This window comes from Onychomys torridus, chromosome 4, assembly GCF_903995425.1.
Source record: "Onychomys torridus chromosome 4, mOncTor1.1, whole genome shotgun sequence".
Lineage (NCBI taxonomy): Eukaryota > Metazoa > Chordata > Mammalia > Rodentia > Cricetidae > Onychomys > Onychomys torridus.
This window is the reverse complement of record NC_050446.1, coordinates 65,204,934-65,219,730: the sequence shown is the minus strand read 5'-3', so window position 1 is coordinate 65,219,730 and position 14,797 is coordinate 65,204,934. Positions and strand designations below refer to the sequence as shown.

General features: G+C 36.0%; 1 protein-coding gene across 1 annotated transcript; it reads left to right on the top strand.

Moving 5' to 3' along the window:
* Positions 1 to 8,485: 8,485 nt before the first annotated feature.
* LOC118582748 (olfactory receptor 4A5-like) lies at positions 8,486 to 9,524 on the top strand. The gene has a single exon (XM_036185827.1). The coding sequence runs from the start codon at positions 8,517 to 8,519 to the stop codon at positions 9,435 to 9,437; it is 921 nt and encodes a 306-aa protein (XP_036041720.1). The 5' UTR covers positions 8,486 to 8,516; the 3' UTR covers positions 9,438 to 9,524.
* The last annotated feature ends 5,273 nt before the right edge of the window (positions 9,525 to 14,797 follow it).

Sequence of the window (14,797 nt, the reverse complement as noted above, 5' to 3'; positions counted from 1 at the left end):
TAGTGACTTGACAGCATACCTGAAAGCCCTTGAACAGAAAGAAGCAAAGTCTCCCAGGAGGAACAGAGGCCAGGAAATTATCAAATTGAGAGCTGAAATCAATAAAATAGAAATAAAGAGAACAATACAAAGGATTAATGAAACAAATAGTTGGTTCCTTGAGAAGATCAACAAGATAGACAAGCCCTTATCCAAACTAACCAAAAGACAGAGCGAGAGCATCCAAATTCACAAAATCAGAAATGAAAAGAGGGATATAACAACAGACAATGAGGAAATCCAGAGAATCATACTTCAAAAAACTCTACTCCACAAAACTGGAAAATCTAAAAGAAATGTGTAATTTTCTGGATTGGTATCACATACCTAAGTTAAATCAAGACCAGATAAACCATTTAAATACTCCAATAACCCCTAAGGAAATAGAATCAGTCATTAAAAGTCTCCCAACCAAAAAAAGCCCTGGATCAGATGGTTTCACTGCAGAATTCTACCAGATCTTCAAAGAAGACTTAATGCCAATACTCTTTAAATTGTTCCCCACAATAGAAGCAGAAAGTACATTACCAAACTCCTTCTATGAGGCCATAATTACCCTGATTCCTAAACCAAACAAAGATGCAACAAAGAAAGAGAACTACAGACCCATCTCCTTTATGAACATTGATGCAAAAATACTCAATAAAATACTGGCAAACAGACTCCAAGAACACATCAAAACAATTATCCACCATGATCAAGTAGGCTTCATCCCAGGGATGGAAGGGTGGTTCAACATATGAAAGTCCGTCAATGTAATACACTATATAAACAAACTCAGAAAAAAAAACACATGATCATCTCACTAGATGCAGAAAAGGCATTTGACAAAATTCAACACCCCTTCATGATAAAGGTCTTGGAGCGATCAGGAATACAGGGACATACCTAAACATAATAAAGGCAATCTACAGTAAGCCAACAGCCAACATTAAATTAAATGGAGAGAAACTCAAATCAATACCACTAAAATCAGGAACAAGGCAAAGCTGTCCCCTCTCCCCATACTTATTCAATATAGTACTTGAAGTTCTAGCCAGAGCTATAAGACAACATCAAGAGATTAAGTGGAAACAAATTGGAAAGGAAGAAGTCAAGCTTTCCTTATTTGAAGATGACATGTTAGTACACATGAGTGACCCCAAATATTCAACTGAGGAACTGATAGAGCTAATAAAACCTTCAGCAACATAGCAGGATACAAGATCAACTCAAAAAAAAAAATCAGTAGCCCTCCTATATACAATAGACAAACATATTTCCTGAGAAGAAAATCAGAGATACATCACCCTTTACAATAGCCACAAATGATATAAAATACTTTGGGGTAACTCCAAATAAACAAGTGAAGGACCTATATGACAAGAACTTTAAGTCCCTGAAAAAAGAAATTGAAGAAGATGTCAGAAAATGGAAAGATCTCCCATGCTCATGGATAGGCAGGATTAACATAGTAAAAATAGTGATCTTACCAAAAGTAATCTACAGATTCAATGCCGTCCCCATCAAATTACCAACACAATTCTTCACAGATCTGGAAAGAATAATACTCAACTTCATATGGAAAAACAAAAAACCCAGGATAGCCAAAAGAATCCTGTACAATAAAACAACCTCTGGAGGCATCATAATCCCTGACCTCAAGCTCTACTATAGAGCTACCTTAATAAAAACAGCTTGCTACTGGCATAAAACCTGACATGTGGACCAATGGAATCGAATTGAAGACCCTGACATTAACCAGCACACCTACAAACATATAATTTTTGACAAAGAAGCCAAAAATGTACCATGGAAAAAAGTAATCCTCTTCAACAAATGTTGCTGGCATAACTGGATGTCAATGTGTAGAAGGCTGCAAATAGATCCATATCTGTCACCGTGCACAAAACTTAAGTCCAAGTGGACCAAATGCCTCAACATAAATGCAGTTACTCTGAACCTGATAGAAGAGAAATTAGGAAGTACTCTTGATCCACTTGGACTTGAGTTTTGTGCAGGGTGATATATGTGGATATACTTACATTTTTTTCCATGCCCACATCCAGTTAGCCCAGCACAATTTTTTGAAGATGATATCTTCTGATTGTGTAATTCTGGCTTCTCTAATAAATAAATAAATAAATAAATAAATAAATAAATAAATAAACAAACAAAAACAAAAACAAAAACAAAAACAAACAAACAAACAAAAAACAAACAAACAGCTAGATGTCCATAGGTATGTGGATTTATGTCCAGGGCTTTGATTAGATTCCATTGTTCAACATGTCTGTTTTGGGGGGTTGGTTTTTATGCCAGTACCTTATGGTTTTTATTACTATAGCTCTGTGGTACATCTTGAAATCAAGGATTGTGATACATTTAAAAATTCTTTTATGTACAGGATTGTTTTAGTTACCCTGTTTCTTTCTTTCTTTCTTTCTTTTTTTTTCATTTGAAATTGGGTATTTTCCTTTCAAAGTCTGTAAAGAATTGTGTTCAAATTTTGATGGTGATTGTATTGCATCTGTAGATTGCTTGCTGTTTTAAGATGGCCATTTCTATTATGTTAATTCATGATTATAGGAAATCTTTCCATCTTCTTATGTCATCCTTTTTTTCTTTCTTCAGAGACTTGAAGTTTGTCATTACAGGTCTTTTACCACTTGGTTAGAGTTACCCCAAGATATTTTATGTTACTTGTGACTATTTTGGAGGATGTTGTTTGTGGTGGTATCTTGTGTACACTCTAAAAAATAAAGTTTGCCTGAAGATCAGAGGGCAAAGTCAGCCATTAGTTAGCCATAGAGGCCAGGCAGTGGTGGCACACACCTTTAACCCCAGCACTTGGAATCTCATGCTTGTGCTCTCAGTACTTGGGAGGCACACACGCCTTTAATCTTAGCACTAGGGAGGTTGGGACACAAAGTGATATGGCTGGGTTGAGAAAGGAATATAAGGTGGGAGGAGACAGGAGCTCAGCCCCTTTCAGGCTAAGGATTTGGTGAGGGGAGAGGTGGCAGTGGCTTTTTCCTTTGTCTCTCTAATCTTTCAGAATTTACCCTTATATCTAGCTCCAGGTTTTTATTAAGACCAATTAGGATACTTGCTACATCTTCCCAGTTTTTATTATGACCAATTAGGATTTGTGCTACAGTTGTTTCCCTGATTTCACTCTCAGCCTAATTGTCATTTGTATGTATGGGGGCTACTGATTTTTATTCTGAGTTAATCTTGTATCCAGCAACCTAGCTGAAGGTGTTTATCAGCTGTAGGAATACCTTGGTAGAATTTTTGGGGTTGTTTCTGTATATTCTCATATCATGTGCAAATAAAGAAACTTTGACTTCTTCCTTTCCAATTTATATACCCTTGATCTCCTTCAGTTGTCTTGTTATTTCAGATACAATTTCAAGTACTATCTATATTGAATAGACATGGAGAGAGTGGACAACCTTGTCTTGTTCCTAATTTCAGTAGACTTGCTTTGAGTTTCTCTTCACTTAATTTGATGTTGGCTATCAGCTTAGGGTAGATAGCGTTTATTTTGTATCCCTGATCGATCCAAGACTTTTATCACAAAGGAGTATTGGATTTTGTCAAAGACGTTTTCTTTATCAAATGAGATGATGATGTAGGATTTTTTTTTCTTTCAGGTTGTTTAGATGTTAGATTACATTGAGATATTTTTGTATGTTGAACCAGACCTGCATGTCTGGGATGAAGTCTGTTTGATCACATTAAATGATCTTTTTGATGTGTTCTTGAATTTGGTTTGTACTTTATTGAGTGATTTGCATCAATGTTCACTAGGGAAATTTATTTGCAATACTTTTTCTTTCTCAAGTCTTTGTGTGGTTTGGGTTTCAGGATGACTGGGGTCTCATAAAATAAATTTGGCAATGTTCCTTCTGTTCCTATTTTGTGGAAAAATTTGAGTATTGGTATTCACTCTTTTATTTTTTCAAGTCTTGTAGAATTTTGAGCTAAACCACTCTGGCCCAGGGCATTTTTTGGGTCTAAAAATTTAATGACTTCTGTTTAATGTTTCTCTTTCCTTATATAAATTATCTGATTGTGATTTAACTTTGGTAAGTGGTATCCATCAAGAAAATTGTCCACTTCTTTTAGATTTTGTAGAGTATAGGTTTATGAAGTAAGACCTAATAATTCTTTGACAACCCCCAGTGTCTGTTTTTATGACCTTCTTTCATTTCTGATTTTGTTAATTTGGAAATTCTCTCTTTGCCTTTTAGCTAGTTTAGACAAGGGTTTGCCTATCTTATTGTTTTTCTCAGTGAACCAATTCTTTGTTTCACTGATTCTTAGTATTATTCTTTTTGTTTTTATTTTATTGATTTCAGCCCTCAGTTTTATTATTTCCTGATTTCTACCCCTCTTGGGTGTGTGTGCTTCTTCTTGTTCTAGAGCTTTCAGATGTACCGTTAACTCGATAATATGAGATTTCTCCAGATTTGTATGCAGGCACTGAGTGCCTTGAACTTCTTGTTAGCACTGCTTTCATTGTGTCCCAAATGTTGTGCATTCATTTTTATTTAGTTGTAGGAAGCCTTTAAGTTCTGTCTTTATTTCTTCCTTGACCCAGTGGTAATTCAGTAGAGAGTTGTTCACTTTCCAGGAGCTTGTAAACTTTCTGTAGTTTCAATTGTTGAAATCCAACTTTAATCTGTGGTGGTCTGATAAGATAAAGGGGTTTATTAAAATTTTATGGTATCTGTTGAGACTTGCATTGTGAGCAAGTATGTGGTCAATGTTAGAGAAGGTTCCATGTGGTGCTGAGAAGAAGGTATATTCTTTTGCATTTGGGTGAAATGTTCTGTAGATATCTGTTAGTTAAATTTAAGTCATAATATCTGTTAGCACCATTATTTCTGTGTTTAGCTTTTGTCTGTATGACTTTTCCATTTGTAAGAATGTAGTATTTAAGTTTTTCACTATTAATGTGTGAGGTTCACTGTATGATTTAAGCTTTAGTAATATTTCTTTTACAAATGGGGTACCTTTGAATTTGGGGCAATAGTGCTCAGAATTCCAGCTTCATTTTGGTGGATTTTTCCTTTGGTAAGTAATTCATTGAACTCAGATAGAAGGAAAGAGAATAACATGAAAATGTGTAATTTTGTTATCTTTAAGTAATAATTGAGCTCTCAGAAATTTGATCATGTAAGATTATTAACCCAATTTAAATATACACGTCTGTATCTTTTTAAACTTCTCAGTGAGATAGGCACAGTAATAAGCATAGCTATACTTCTTGAAGGTTGTTAAATTTATCTGTACATTAGGTAAGCTGAAATAGTTAATTTTCAGTGTACTATGAGGCTTTTGTGACATGGAAGATCCATTTGCAACTAATGTGCCCAGTGCAGTGAATGACAAGAATAGTAACGGGGCAATGCTGGAAGCTCTAGACACTGCAGTGATTGAGTTTTTTTCCTTTTTTTAATTAAGAGATTTTCTATTCATTTTACATACCAACCACAGATTCCCCTGTCCTCCCTCCTCCCACCCCCAGCCTTCCCCCAAATCCACCCACCATTCCCACCTCCTCCAAGTCAAGGTCTCCCATGGGGATTCAGCAGAGCCTGGTACATTCAGTTGAGGCAAGTCCAAGCCCCTCCTCCCTGGGCCAAGGCTGTGCAAAGTGGCTCACCATAGGCACTAGGCTCCAAAAGGCCAGCTTGTGTACTAGGGATGTATCTTTATCCCACTGACCAGGGGCCCCATATATAGTTCAAGCTAAATAACTGTCTCGCTTATTTAGAGGGCCTAGGTCAGTACTCTGTGAGCTCAGTTATTGGTCCACAGCTCATGCATTTCCACTGGTTTGGCTAGTTGTCTCTGTATCTTTTCCATTCATGGTCTCAATATCCTTTCTCATACAATCCCTCCTCTCTCTCATTGATTGGACTCCTAGAGTTCGGTCTGGGACCTGGCTATGGATCTTTGCATCTGCATCCACCAGTCACTGGATGAAAGTTCTTTGATGAAAGTTAGGGCACTCAGCCATCCAATCACCAGAGTATGCCAGCTCAGGCACCCTCTCAACTATTGCCAGTAGTCTATGGTAGAGTCATCCCTATGGCAGTTTCTCAGAAAATTGGCAATCAATCTTCCTCAAGACCCAGCTGTACCACTCTTGGGCATATACCCAAGGAATGGTCAATCATATCACAAGGACACATGCTCAACTACCTTCATAGCAACATTATTTGTAATAGCCAGAACCTGGAAACAACCTAGATGCCCCTCAACTGAAGAATGAATTAAGAAAATGTGGTACATATACACAATGGAGCACTACTCAGTAGAGAAAAACAATGACATCATGAGGTTTGCAGGCAAATGGATGGAACTAGAAAAAATCATCCCAAGTGAGGTAACCCAGACTCAGAAGGACAAACATGATTGATTTCTTGTAGACAGAAACGGTTATTCCACTAACAATGGATTAGAATAAGGGATCAAATGAATGGATTCCATTCACTATAACTCCACAGAGATTCTAGCATCTGTCAAATATTTCAATTCCATTCAAATGTGCAGAACTATGCTTTGCTGTTTTTTTTTTTTCAAGAATTTTGTTGTCAACAGATTCTGTAGTTTAAAATTTCTTTAGAGCCTCCTAAAGATTTGGATAGTGTCTCTTTCACTGTTAGAGTATGGAAGTTCTCTGCTTGGCTGTGGTTAGGTAATGGGATAGCAGTGCCTCCATGTTTACACTGGTTCACATGCCTTGCTTTATCTAACTCTTAGTAGTAATTGTCTTCCTTTGGAATTGTTCTTTTCATAGTAAAGTCCATATCATTTGGCAGTTAACTACATTTGTTGTTGCACCAGCCAAGTCTTTTCTCCCTAGAGAGTATTCAAGGAAAGAAAACTTTCCAGGAGAGATTTTTTTTTCCATTTGAATATGATCCAATATTTTAACAAATAGTGTATAATGACCTTAGAGTCTCTTATATATTCTTCTACATTCGTGGATAATCTCAGTTTCTTTGATCTGAAGCTATGAATATACATGGGGGTGTGATTTAAGAAAGATGAGAAAGACATTATAAAGATTCATTTTTACTGAATGAGGGACCGAAGACATCTTCATCTGCTTAGGACAAAACCCCATCATTGTCGTATCTATGTGATGAATCTCAGATGGCCCTTCATTACACAGAACTACAGTAGAAAGTTATATAGAGGATATTATAAATCTTTTGCATGTCTTTTTTGTGTCCCCATAATTTACTATAAGGAGAAAAACTCATGGAACTGTTGTTAGCATTTTTGTTTTGTCTTTTACTTACTAGTGCCATAAAAATTGGTTTGGAAACTTTTACTTGCACAAATTAGGTCAGTTTCATACATAGTTGTACAAATCATTGAGTCTTTATTTTTCTACAAAAATATTTCAGAGCAGGTAAGAATTTCAATTAGCTTGGTCAGTAAGTATTGGTATTATATTTAAAGGTCCTTATATATGTATTTTAAGTATACTAACAACTTTATCTACTGCATTCATCCTCAGTAAAAGAGACAATTACTTTCTCCAACAAGGAACTCCAATATGGGAATTCTTGAGCTAATGGACTAGACACACGAGGCAAATATTTTTGTAATACCTGAAGTACAGCAAATATATTGAATATTAGGTAGTCCTCACAGAGCTATCTGAATTGGAAAAAATTATTAGAACACAGAAATTAATCAGAACGAATAGTGTATCTGCTCTACTTTTATGGCCTGCCTGTTTTCCACAAAGGAAGGTAGCACTTATCGGTTACATGGGTAGCCATACAAATTCAATTTATTTATTTATTACATTGAATCATGTGTGTTATGTATGTATTTTGTATGACATGTTAACAAAGAAATATAGTTTTTAAGGAATGCTTATACAAGAAAAATTAAAGTCCCATATACCCAGTCTATTAGAGTATAAGGGAACAAATGTATTTTATATGTCTGCCTGCATGATGTCTGTGCACCATGTACTTGCCTGGTGCCTATGTAAATAGACATTCCAGATGATTGTGAACTACTGTGTAGTTGCTGTGAATTGAACTAGTGTCCTCTGTAAGGGAATACAGTGCTCTTAATCATGACGTCATGTAGATTTCTGAAAGCAGGTGCACTTTTCTAACATTTCTAACATGTTCACCAGAAGTAACATTGTTTTAAATAAGTGTAGTACATGATTGTAGTATAGAGATATAGTGAGACTTAAAATAGTTGCTTGTACTTGCAGGAATAACTAAAATACTCAAGGAGGAATAGAATCATCAACAGGAGGGCCACTGTGATTATTGGAAGAGGAATTCGGGACTGCTTATTCACAAATTTCTACTCAAGTTCACCATTGTAAAAAATAAGGAGACAGTGTTTTCCTGTTGAAAAAGATTAATGGCCATACACATACTTCAGGACAGGTCTTGTTTTGACTTCTCATCTTTGAAACAAACCTCCTCCTAAAAAGGTCAATGGGACAGAATAATAATGTCACAGAATTTATTTTCATGGGACTTACTCAGGATCCTGCTGGGCAAAAAGCCTTATTTGTCTTGTTTTCACTCATCTACATTGTGACAATGCTGGGAAACCTGCTCATTGCAGTAACAGTGATCGCCAGCCCTTCCTTAGACTCCCCGATGTACTTCTTTCTTGCCTGTCTGTCACTCCTGGATGTTTTTTATTGCAATACCATCTCACCAAATTTGATTATAGATTTATTATATAATAAGAAGACTATCTCCTTCAAAGCTTGCATGGTCCAGCTCTTTGTAGAGCACTTATTTGGTGGCATCGAGGTCTTCCTTCTGGTATTCATGGCCTATGATCGCTATGTGGCCATCTGTAAGCCACTGCACTATTTGACTGTTATGAACCGGCAGGTTTGCATCTTCCTGTTGCTGGTAGCTGGGGTTGGAGGCATAACACACTCTCTGATTCAAGTTCTGTCTGTGTATAAACTTCCTTTTTGTGGTCCCAATGTCATCGATCACTTTATGTGTGACATGAATCCGTTATTGGGACTTGCATGCACTGACACCTACTTCCTGGGCATTACTGTCATGGCCAATGGTGGAGTAATCTGTGTGGGAATTTTCACCTTTCTCTTTGTCTCCTATGTGATCATCTTAAACTCTCTTCAGACTCATAGTCAGGAAGGGAGACGCAAAGCCCTGTCCACTTGCAGTTCACACATCATGGCAGTTGTCTGCTTTTTTGCTCCCTGTATTTTCATCTATGCCAGGCCAGTTTCCAATTTCCCTATTGATAAATATATTGCTGTGTTTTATACAGTTGTAAGTCCCATGCTGAATCCATTGATATATACCTTGAGAAATGCAGAGATGAAAAATTCTATAAAAAAGCTCTGGTGTAAAATACTAACAACATAAAATAAGGCTGTCTCCTCACTGATTATGTTACAGCTGTAAATTGAAAACCAGAGATGAATTCTAACAAGGGATGCTGCCTTCTGCTCATGTGGGTGTGTTTTCAATTATACAAAATCATTGAAATGAAGAATTAAGAATAAATTTTCAGTTGAGATTGTGACAAAGTTAGGTATGAGCCTTCACCCTTAATGCTGAAGCCAAGAAAATGTTTAGAAGGTGAAAATGCTTATGGTACTCTTTCATATTACATGTAACAATAGAACAAAGACACCTAGAACTTTATTTTTCTCAGGTAGTATTGAAGTAAGACGAGAAAAAAGTCAACATGTGGAATTTAGAATAATCCACATTCATGAGAAAAGAATGAGTGACATCCAAATTTCAGGGACTAAAGGAAAGTTTTTGAGTTGGCAATTGTTCCATCTCCATAGTGGAGATGGTGGCTGTGCTATATACATTGCTTCAAGAGTGTTCCCCTTCCTTATGTTAGGGTCTCTACTGTTTTATTTCTGAGTGCTTGCTTAGTTAGATAGCAGGTTCAAGCTGTGCTTAGCTGATGACATTAGCAGTCAACAATTTCAACTGATCTTCTGCTGCTGATGCCACTGTAGCTGCAACCCGATTCTCCTTCTTGCAGACTGTTCTAAGCCCTAGTGGGGAAATATTTCTATAATATTCATTACCAAGGAACACATTTACTATTTATATTTCAAACAATAGTTATTCCTCATGTTGTCTTCATGTTGGTGAAGAATTTATCAAAAAACTTATGTATAAATACCATTTACAAAAAAAATACATTCAACTTCAACATTTTACTTAGGCTTAAAAACAATTTATTTTGGTATAATCAAAATTTTATTTTGTAATTTCTGTTAAAAAAACTACCAAGTTTGTTCTCAGTTTTCACCCATTTTGGGACATCACAAACCAAAAAAAAAGATAATATTATTTTAATTGCAGTGTGAAACATCATATTTAGTTGCATCTATGCTTTAATGTGGTTTTGCTTTGTATCTTTTTTAAATAAATATTATTATTATATTCAAAGTCTACAATGTGATGTTATTATAAATGTATCTATAATAAAGAGATTGTTCCAGTGAAGATACTACTTTTTTTCAGCATATCACATACAGCTTTTCATAGTGTTTGCTGCGTTGTAAGCCTAGTCAAAGTCCACTATCTTTCCATGACTTCCAGTAGCTCTCAGTTTCATATGCATTCTCTAGAGCATACAAATAGTACATTCACATACATAAGAAGAACAAGTCTGGACCTACAAATTGAAGTGTGCCTACAACTTTCATACTTAAAAATTGTATTAATTACAATGTCCTGAAGTATGTGTGCCTTATTTTTAAAATTTGTAGAATCTTACTAGTTGTGAAAATTATTGAAAGTAGTATTTTGTACCTTCCTGATGCCATTTCTGTGTCTTCAAAAACAAATTTAATCAGTTTAACATCATATTTGTGTATCCGTAAATATATTTTGATATTTTTATTAATTGTTTTTATTTAAAAAGGCCTTCATGACACAAATCATTTTGTAACAAACAATATGACTCCAGAGTCCACATATTTACCATTGTCTTTGGCTTTCTTCAAGTATGTCCTGGGCCCTCTCTAGGTATTTATTATTTAATGGGATAATTGGAGACACTATTTGGTTACAGTAGTCATTACATTTTTTTATGCTAGTTGATACTTATGTGAAACAGTAAAAGCCTGAAAATATTTGTATGACTCAAGAAATAAGAAAAGGGAAAAGAGATTTTTAATAAAACAGAAAGAAGTAGGGTTGTCATGAAGCTTGTGTATATAGATTCCCTACACTACATTCTAGAAGCACATTATTTTATCTCAGACATTTTTGATGTATACTGTGAAACATATTTGTAATTTTATTTGGAAAGTGATCCAGATCCATGCACTTTTATTCTGAATATGGACTGTTCCCTTTAGTATCCTGATCTTGATGACCAGGGCACAGAATTGTATTGTAGCCTTCCCAAGAAGAACCATATTTACCAACAAGATCAGTGGTTCTCTACTGCCATTTTCAGTACTTATTTTCTCATATTTCACAACCTACCTCTTTCAAAAGATAATGATACCATATTTCTGATAAATTACTTGTTTAAATGAGTATGCTAGAACTGCTAAGCTTAATATATGCTAAATATAGGACTTTGAAGGAGGGCTCATCAGTTAAAAGTATACTAATTGCTTTTTCAGAAGACCCAAGTTTTTGGTCCTAGCACCCACAACAGGTGGCTTAAAACTGTCTAGATATAGTACCATGGAATCTGATGCCTCTGACTTCTGTGGGCACCTGAATACACATGGCACACATATATTTGGGCAGGCTCACACATGTGCACATAAATTCAGAAATCTTAGAAAACTAAGACAAAATGCCAATTTATAATGAATCTAGTAGTGGACAGATTTGCAGCTGTTGAAAAGCCTCAAAGTGAGGGTCAGATAAAGTAATTGCTATAGATTTAAATGTGTTAGCTACTTTGATAGTAACTCAATGCAGTCTAAAGTCAGTAGTTTTAAGAGTCAATGAGAATCTCTTATGATGACTGAAGTCATATGAAACATGCAATTTCACATCAAATAGTACATATTAGAACAATGGGGGTGGATGTTCCTAAACGTTAAGGTTATATTTCAAATGTAAGCATTCTAAGTACAAGCACTTTAAGAACAAGATTGATGCTCTAATAACTGACATGTGGAGGGTTGATTGACTTTCCAGAGAATAGATTTAAGAATAGAAAAGAAGAACCTTCACTGAATTTCATTCTTAACTGTACTAAAGTGTAACACATTTTAAATAAGAAGTTTTAGGTTTATTAGTGACTGTGATACATTGATATTTTCCTTTAAAGTTATTTGTAATTAAGCTTTAGGATGCCATCCAGAGTAAAGGCTTTCATTGTGCTTCCTTATATACATGTGCCTTTATATTTTGTTTTATTGTTCCTTCCTCACACCAACCTCTCCTGTGTTCCATTCTTCTCTAAATGGTTCCCTTCTTTTCTCTCACTATTCATCTCTTTGCTTTTATTACACATAGTCCTTTGTACTCTCAGTTTACCATCTAAGGATTCTTCTAATGAAACATCTCAACCTCTTAGTAAAATAAGTGCTATCCAGACCCCAAATAAGCATATGACAAGATATAATGAATATCTGGTCAGAAATTAACAAAACTGAAACTGAAGGAACGGTATATTAAGCTAATCACTCAAAGGTATGATTCTTTGCATGTACCTATTTGTGTGGTTTTTATTTCATTTTTGAGATTATAATCATATCTCTTAGTTCCTCTTCCTTCCTCCAAATCCTCCAATAAACCCTTCTCAATTCTATTTCAAATTCAAGGCCTCTTAATTCATTAAATGTTACTTAATTCATGTACTTATATGTATATACATGTATATTTCTAAGTATGACCTGTTCAGTCTGTAAAAGGTGACTTGTATTTATGTTTTTAGGGCTGACTGTGTGGCGCCAGCCAATTGGTGTGTTCTCCCTTGGGGAAGACAACCTCTTCAGTTACCAGCTTTCCTCTGTTGCCTCTAGTTCTTTGTGTAGAGGTGAGGCCTCATAGATGTTTTCCCTGTCAACTTTGGCATATGCATTGTTGTTGTCCTTGTTTGGCTCACATTTGGACGGTCACGTTGGTGAGACTATGTGTAGCTTTTAGCATTAATAGTAGACATACTTCACAGCACACTCCTGACTCTTAGAGTCTTTCTACTCCATCTTCTGCAGTGTACCATGAGCTTTAAATGTAGAGGTGTTTTGTAGATGTATCTACTGGGACAGGGTTCTACATCTCTACATTCTGATTGGTTGTGGTTTTCTGTATAGGTCTCTGGCAAAGATCTAATTCTTTTAAAAATTGCTTACACACAAAATGAGAATGTCTTCTCCAATGTAGCCACAAGCCCTCAAATCTACAATGGTGCCCTGTGTGCATGATATGCTAGCTCTATGGTGGCACAAATCTGTGAGAGTAACCAACCAATATCTGATTTGATTTAAAGCCCACTCTACATGATGGAACCTATACTCAATGCTGTTTGGGTGACTAAGAACCCTGAAACTAGATAGCCCAGGGAATTTGTATAAAACCAAATACTACTAGTCTACTAAAATAAAATAGCCATAAAATGACTTCTAATGACATTCTGCACTACAATTATAGGTCAGTCAGGGCCTTGGTCAGACATCATCAGAGAAGCTTCCTCCTACCCAGATGGGAACAAATATGGAAATCTGCACCCAGAAAAATGTGTGGAGATTGAGAAACCTTGGGGCACTCAGCCCTAAATGGGGTGTCTCCATCAAATTGTACCTCCCCAACAAAGCTCAGGGAACATTGTGGAAGAGGTGGCAGAAAGAGTTTAAGATCCAGAGGGGATGGAGAACAGAAAGGAAGGCAAGGCCCTCAAACACAGCTGGACTGATGTACATATGAACTCACAGGCAGCATGTACATGACCTGCACAAGTCTGCACCAGATAGTATCCAGAACTGAAAGGCAAAGGAGACACATGCTCCCATCCCTAACCCAGAATCAATCTGGCAAAAAGAGAAATAAATGTTTTCCAAGGTAGTCTCACTGGGGAAACAAACTACTCTTTATCTATTTATTTTTATTAAGAATTTTTTTATTCATTTTACATACCAATCTCAGGTCCCTCTCTTCCCTCCTCCTGCCCCTCCAGCATTACTTGCCCCAAACCACGCTGATTCCCTCCTACACAAAGGTAAGGCTGGAGGTCCCCATGCCCAGCAATAGACAGAAAGCAAACTCAATGGTATCTTTGAAGGTTTCTTGTCTCATAATGTCATATTAGGATTTTTTCTTTTAATTTTGGGTTTTACATTTACTGTATTTATTACTGTACAGGTTTTTATATATATATATATATTGTGTTTTTATGGGATTCCTGAGTGTGTGAATGAGTGGGTCTTAGATTATTGTGCCTCCTTTTTGGCTATTTTCCTTCTGCTTGTTTGTTTCGTCCTATTCTGATTTGCTTGTTTTTGTTTGATCTTATATTTTATTTTATTATTATCCCTTAGATGCCTGTTTGCTTCCTAATGAGAGATAGAAAGGGGGTGGATCTGGATGGGAACAGAGGTGGTGAGGAACTAGGAGGAATAAAAAGAAGGAAAACTGTAATCATAATATATTGTATGAAAACAATCATTTTAAATAAAAGAAAAAAGAAAGAATATCTTCTTGCTGAATAAGCTGCTGCTCATAAAGTAACAGGCCACAAAGTTCTGATGAAGAATGTATGTCAATTCATCTGTGTGGATGGGTTTCTT

Bases quoted from the DNA above. Each gene is read 5' to 3' on its own strand.
- LOC118582748 (XM_036185827.1), top strand. From the start codon at position 8,517: ATGGGACAGAATAATAATGTCACAGAATTTATTTTCATGGGACTTACT.